The following is a 7,200-nucleotide window of genomic DNA, read 5'->3' as shown; positions in this document are numbered from 1 at the left end:
ATTCTCACAGAACTTATGTATCTCTCAAAATTAAAAATTACAAATGGCCTATGGTTTTCCTGAATCAAAAAAAACTAGTCTCTGATTAGAACCTCTAAATATCACTAGTCCCCTGAATTCAAAAGGTAACAAGTCTCAATAAAAGCATCATAATTTGCCCTCAGCAGTATGTATAGATTTGGTGTATTATGAGCTTCTCCCTCTTAGATTTTTCACGTAACTAAGTCATCCACCAAGATTCTGTCTGAAGAAGTCTAGATATTTAACAAAAAGAAACTACTACCAGATCATCTTTATTTTCCTCAACAAAATACACACAAGAGCACAAAATTCACTTATAATATCATTATTTTACAAGTATAAATAATGCTCAGAATTCAAGTTACAGTCAAGTGTAGAAATATTTCCTATATGTTATTATGTAAACATAAGCTAATTATATACATTATGTGCCTTTGGCCCAGCTGCAAAATAAGGTACCTCAAAAAAAAACACCGCACTTGACTGTTCAATTGCATTCTTACTGAGAATTCGTATCAATGCCTATATGGTTACAGTTAAAATTTTCATACTGCTTAATGTAAATGCCTTAGACACTTTTCCCCCTGGCAAATATCTTGAGAGTAAAAGTTCTATCCATTTTTAATGATGAAGTGTTAAAAATCTTCCATTTCATTCCTTAAAACAAACACTATTAGAACTCATTCCTAACCAAAGTTCTTCCTATGTCAAAATGGATATTATTTACAGTCACACATACAGAAAACAAGAATGCTATCATGTTTACTTTTAGAATGCAAAAAAATTCTAAATGCTGTCTAAACAGTGTGGGTCTTTGTACATTCAAAAGGATCTTACTTTACTGATATCGCTTGCTTTTAGTTTTAATACCTAGTAGATACAATTTTGACATATTGAAATAGCTAGGCAATGAGAATTCAAATGATATCAAGCATATTCTTGGGGGGAGGGGAAGCACCACCTAAAAAGCAAAAACTGACATCAACAAAATTACAAACATCCAGTTGAAGGCACATGGAAGCATTTACTACATTGCCATCAAAGATTCCCCACTTAGTTCAGGATTAGGGACAGAGTCAGGAATAGAGTCAGCTTTGGGAGCTGTTGATTTGGCCCCGTTCCCTGAACTTTCCTCATTCCCAGCCTCTTTTTGCTTCTCCGCCGGTTCCTCTGTCTCAGATGCTTTTTCAGTCACTTCATCTGTCTGCTCGGTATCTGTTATTTTGTCCTCTGTCTGCTCTGTAGTGTTATCAAAAGCATCTTGTTCTGCTAAACATTCTGAAAAGACAAAGAGTCAAGACTTCAGGAATACCCAAATGTTAAAATTGCTAACTGGTATGAATGAAGGAAAAGAACAATTTGGGGGAAACAAATCCATAAACATGCATTTATCTAAAGCCCTATATTTTCATAAAATTTAGTAACTTTCATAATATTTAGTTTTCCTAAAGATGCATTTGAAAGTTGAACGGCCAAAGCAAGCTCCAACAGAATTATGTGCTGTAAGACAACAGCCCAGCAAACAAAGCAAGTGTATCAGCTCTCAGACGATGTTTCCTGAAGGAACCGTCTCCCTTGTGCCCAGGCGACCCTGGCAGCAGTGTGTAAATGTGTACCTTTGCGTGTATGTAGGCGGTGCTATTTCCCAGACTAATTTACATCTCTATTATCAAAGGACTTAGAGGTCAGGATCCACCTTTTCCAAAGGCATGACAAGTCTCCCTTCATCCCTCTGTGTAAGACAAATCCTCGGGATTTAAACCTCTGGGTCAGAATACACTACATACCTACAAGGGTAGGGAGAAAAGGGGAGGGGTCTTTTTCCTTGTCTCTATAATGGAAACTAATTGAAGGTCTTGTTCCCTACCTGAAAATTGTTCCTTTTAAACTCTCTTTTCAATTTCATTAAATTCAAATCCCTTAATAATTTAATAATAATAATTTTATTATATAAAGTCCCTATAATTCTTTTTTTTCTTTTTTCTTTTTTAAATATATCTTTATTGATTTCAGAGAGAGGAAAGGAGAGGGAGAGAGTTAGAAACATCAATGATGAGAGAGTCATTGATCGAGCCCACAACCTGGGCATGTGCCCTGACCGGGAATCGAACCCCAATGGCCTGGATCCTAGGTTGACGCTCAACCGCTGAGCCACGCCCGGCTGGGCAGTCCCTATAATTCTTTAATGTTTAAAGAATGGGGTGGGGAGGGAATGACAGCAGCAGTTTTGTTTTGTAATAAATAGCAACTAATATTCTTGCTAGGAAAATATGGTTAAACCACATCAGCTAAACAAATAAGCAGATTTTCCTACCCTCACAAAAGATCCCTTATGATATACTACAAATGTTGCTGATTCAAAATTTCTGGAGAAAAGGCCAGTCTACATTAGTATAAAGTTCTAGTTTAGTTCCTTATATAGTACAATATGTGTATGTGTGTGTGTGTTTTGCTAAATAAATTTAATAGTTTTACAAAGAAATTATATGCTATATATACACGTTAACATGGAAGTTTTATAAATTCATGATTTTACCATATCAATTTTAAAACAAATATCTCACGCACTCTATGCCAAGACTGAAAATATTTTAAAAGAATTATTTCTATAAACAGATATTTTAGACTCTAGTTTACAGAATTGCAAATTTTCCCCCCGATGAAGGGCCAAAATTATACAGTTAGGAATATCCAAGTTAATGAGGTTTTACTGGATGAAAATTTCATTTAATCACAAAAAGTAGTAAGGAATGGTCCTCAAATCAGATTGTGCCAAATGTCACAACAATGTTATTTTTATCTCAAAAGGAACTTAAAATGGCATTGCTACGCCACTTTAAATCTTACAAAAATCCAAGGTAAAAAGCCGAAGACCATTTGAGTTTGTTATTTGAATGTTCCAGTGCACAGAGGAAAAGCAGAAAGTGCAACTGAAATTCTATGGACATGTACAGATCATTTCTGCTCCATTGGCAAGTAAGTTCCTCAACAGGAAACTTCAGCAGTTACCAACCATTTGTAACTCTGCCCTCACAGAATTTATCCAGGATAGAATTTTAAATCATAGTCTTCCACAACTCTCTGGCCATAGAAAAATACTTCCTTGCCAAGAACTTTACAATTTGTTATAATTTAGTAAGCCTTCTGAAACAAACCAATAAAGCCTAACAAAATGGAAAAAAAAAAGAAAAAAAAAAGCACAGCATCCACGAATTAACTCATCAATAAATATGTTTAAGTGGACATAGGCCCACACAGTTTGTCATACTCTGTCAGACAGACTGCCTCAGTGCTGAACAGGAGAGGTATCAAAGTCCATGGTCTATCATATTAAAGCTCTGTGATATAACTATTTTTAGAAACACATCACTACTCAAATCCATTTAAAATTCTTGAATTTTTAAAATGCAGTTAAGTACAAAGAGCAGAACTACCATACTTAAAATTTTAAATGTCTATAAAGGTGAATTCTAAGAAGTATCATGTGCTGGTATAATTAGAAAACGGTATTATATACAAAGCTGGGTCATCAATACTGTGTTGTATTTCAGAAAATACATGGAAGACTAAAAATCAGTAAAATGATAGGTAGTGCTTAAAAATAATCAAAAAGCCTATTAATGACTACTTCTCTTCTTCCAGGTTAATTTGCAGAAAACTAATTTTAATAGCAGTGACTACAAAAAACTGGCATGTGCCATGATGCCTATAATGCAGGTATAGACTAGTCTAAATTACATAGATTTTCAATGTTTGGATGCCAATGTTATTTTGTGAGAAGTCATCTAAACAAGATTTAAGTGAACTAGGTGTACAAGAATAGAGAAATACTTAGCAGCTTAATAACTAACCACAGAGCTTTATAATATCACTGAGTGTATTTCTATGGACCAGTATCATTTGCCTAGTCTAATAAAAACAATAATTTTTTTCTGGGAAGTTGTAATTTAATGAGAGGTAAATTTTGGGCATAAAATACTAAGAGAAATCAGCCTTTGGGGTCACACCAGTTTAGAATAAAAATGAAACAAAATTACCTGAACGATCTAATTCCATTGGTAAGAAAATTTTAAAAATCAACTTTTGCCCCGCTGGAGTAGCTCAGTTGGTTGAGCATCGTCCCGTGCACCGAAAGGCTGCAGGGTTGATTCCTGGTCAGGGCACATGCCTGGGTTGCTGCTTTGATCCTTAGTCGGGGAACTTACAGAAGACAACCAATTAATGTCTCTCTCTCTCTTTCTCCCCACCCCCCAGCATGTGCTCAGGTAAGGATTTAAAAAAGAAAAAAATCAACTTTGGCATCTGTAATGCCAAGAAAACAATATATTGCAATGTGAATTGTCAAAATTGGCTCCCAATTGTTTGGGGAAAGTCTCAACTATACAACTCAAAATCACAAAACAATATAATTGTAAAACTAATACTACTACCTCACCTATAAACCATACACATGCAAGAACATCAATTTACCTTTTGACTTTTAGTCTAGTTCTTAAGAGAATAATTTTCTAAGAAAATTAAAAAATAGTCTAGCAAAACTAGACTAAATATATGAAATTTTCACAGAAAAATACATGATTCTATTTAGATTATGTCTTTAAAAACCCCCCATATTTTGGTGAATTCATTTAGATTCTTTATATTTTATTCTTTTTACAATAACAAAACAAAAAAATCTGCCTTGCTAACACATCAATACTCACTATAGACTATAAAACTTGCCCAAAGGAAATTTGCTAAAATAGACAATTTGTCTTTGAACTTATTTAAACAAAGAAGTTTTTACAAGATTTTTCTGTCTTAAGGAAAATGGCCAACTTATTTTAAGGAACAAAGATCCCAAACTCAACCCAGTGGCTCAATGAATGAACTTCAATTAAATAATAACCACCTAGGAGAAAATAGCTCATATACAGTACGCACTGAAGTAGCTCATATTCAGTAAATACTGTTTATTTACCATTGGTGAACAAATCCATTAGATGAGTAAGAATGTCATTATTAAGTAATGATATAAAACTATTCAGTGAAAGTATTTTAAAAAAGGGAAACTGAAAGCCAAAAGATCTCTATGTCTAAAATAAGCATACTAAAACATACCACAGTTAAGTTTACATCTTGAGTAAACTGTACATAATTAAATATAAATAAAGGTATAAGCTTTTTAGATCTAGTAAATATACAGAATCAACAAAATTTACATTATCAGTTTAATATCCTAGAGTATCATAACAATACTACAAACAGAATTTTCCCTAGTTCAACATAATCTACTAGTAATAGTATAGTGCTTAAAAGAAAGGAAGAGAAGAACAGAAATCAGATTACCAAGATAAATTTCACCTTACATAAATTTTACTTTTGATTTTTTATTGTATTCATTAGATGCCATGGGTTTTATTATTAGCAAGTTATTTCCAGTTGAATAAATACTATTTCTCCTAAAATAATTACATAAAATCTAGACAAATACAACTGAGCAATGAAAACAACAATATTAATGTTTTTCAAACATGCTAGCCTAAAATCACTGTATTAGTATACTAACAATGTAGAAACCTCATACTCTCTTACCCTAACAAAAAAATGCTATCAGGAATTTTAGAATGCTTTTTTAAAAAAAAAAAAAATCAAAACTGATAGACTACTTTAATGTGCTTAGCAAAGATTGAAGTATTACTGTACTATTCATTTAACCATAAAAGAAATGGAGGAACCTAAAGCAGTTCATTACTTTAGCATACTATAGTCCTAATTTCTTGTGTTTCTCTAATACTCTACTACCAAAGCATTTTCTATACACAATTCTAGAAAAAAATTCTAGGAATTCAAATGAGCAATTAATGGGAAAAGTTTCTTCTAGGTCTCCTTCTTTGATGAAAACATTCCAAGATTTCATGTTATTCTAAAGAATAGTCCAAAAATGTCAAAAGCCTTGTGCCTCATCCTAAATGCAAAATCTTCCAGTAGCAGAATCAAGATAAAACTTAATTTCAAAGTCTCACATCAGATTTTTTAAAAAGTGCCTATTAATTCTAAATTATTCATATAAATGGTTTTATAATATTCGTTGAAAGAAAAATTCAGATGGAAGAAAGTTACTTTTTCATTCCCTCTGTAAATTCGACAACCTAATTTCTACAGCTTTTTCTGCCATCAAGGAGCTATTCCAATACTTAAAAAATATAAAAATTATATAGCAGAAAAAAGTTTTTTTCAGACCTTAGGGTTCTTCTATGAGAATATAGAAAATCAGAAATCTAAGTCCTCAATTACATTGGCTATCAGCACAAGTGAGTAGATGATTGAGATGATATGATCTTACTTAATAGTTTAATTTAATCATAAAGGTATGCCTCCGGTGTTGAAAACAAATGCAGCTTCTCTGTTCATCAGAAATAGTTCCAGTCGTTTACTAAAGGAATCCAGCTTGGAATTGATAACTGTATATCATAGTGTTGAAAGGGGAGTCTTGGAGAAAAGTTCAGTCTTCTGGAAAGCCAAAGAAGTAAAAGGTGCTCATAGCCATTTTAATAAATCCGAAGAGAATATGAAAAAGTTACTGCTCTAAAGACTAAATACAAGTGTTGCTTCAGTTTCTAGCACTATGAAGTTCTATGCCTCAAGTTCTGTCTTCACCTATTAATATTACCTTATTAGGGTTGATTATGAGCCAGTTAGACTTCATTCCGGAGATTTCAGACAGAAAATGAGACATCTGGGGTATTGCTCCTCCTAGATTAGATGAGAAGGAAAGGTGTAGCTGGGTGTTGTTTGCTAACTATCTATATTGACCTTAGCAGAAGATACAAAGCATTGGATTCATTATCAAGATTTGTATTTTGTTTCCTGATTTTCCTTTTTCTTTTTGTCCCAACTATTGGCTTTCGAATATTCACTTTAGCTTTCATAAGCAAGGTTACTCATGGAAAGGACGTCAATTTTTCCTCTAGACATCTTCAATATGAAATTCTTTCATTTTTCAGTTCCAAGAGGCTGCAATGGCAAGGGAGATGGTTTGCATGTGACGGCATGCAGCTCAGAGCATGACTTAAGCAAAAGAAAAATCTGATATTGTGTTTGGAGTTGATGTTGCAGACTTGGAGAAGACGAATGCTTTGATTCACTTTTGGAAGTAGCAGGCCTCTTGTCATGGCTATCTGTATTCAAATTCACTTT

At 33.3% G+C, this 7,200-nt stretch overlaps 1 protein-coding gene across 5 annotated transcripts in view; it reads right to left on the bottom strand.

The window, feature by feature from the left end:
* Positions 1–277: 277 nt before the first annotated feature.
* The window catches only part of LNPK (lunapark, ER junction formation factor), a 55,036-nt gene continuing 48,113 nt past the window's right edge, over positions 278–7,200 (bottom strand). For 2 of the 5 annotated variants that reach the window (XM_016207819.2, XM_016207509.2), the window contains one exon: positions 278–1,299. In XM_016207819.2, coding sequence (XP_016063305.2) covers positions 1,049–1,299 — 251 coding nt within the window. In that variant the 3' untranslated portion in view covers positions 278–1,048. Of the gene's footprint in view, positions 1,300–4,958; positions 6,757–7,200 lie in introns of those variants that run through there. The other 3 variants (XM_087819753.1, XR_015714921.1, XM_016207648.2) reach the window with 3 other exon arrangements.

The sequence above is a fragment of the Miniopterus natalensis genome, chromosome 8, assembly GCF_054644295.1.
Source record: "Miniopterus natalensis isolate mMinNat1 chromosome 8, mMinNat1.hap1, whole genome shotgun sequence".
In the NCBI taxonomy this organism is placed as follows: domain Eukaryota; kingdom Metazoa; phylum Chordata; class Mammalia; order Chiroptera; family Miniopteridae; genus Miniopterus; species Miniopterus natalensis.
This window is presented reverse-complemented; position numbering and strand designations above follow the sequence as displayed.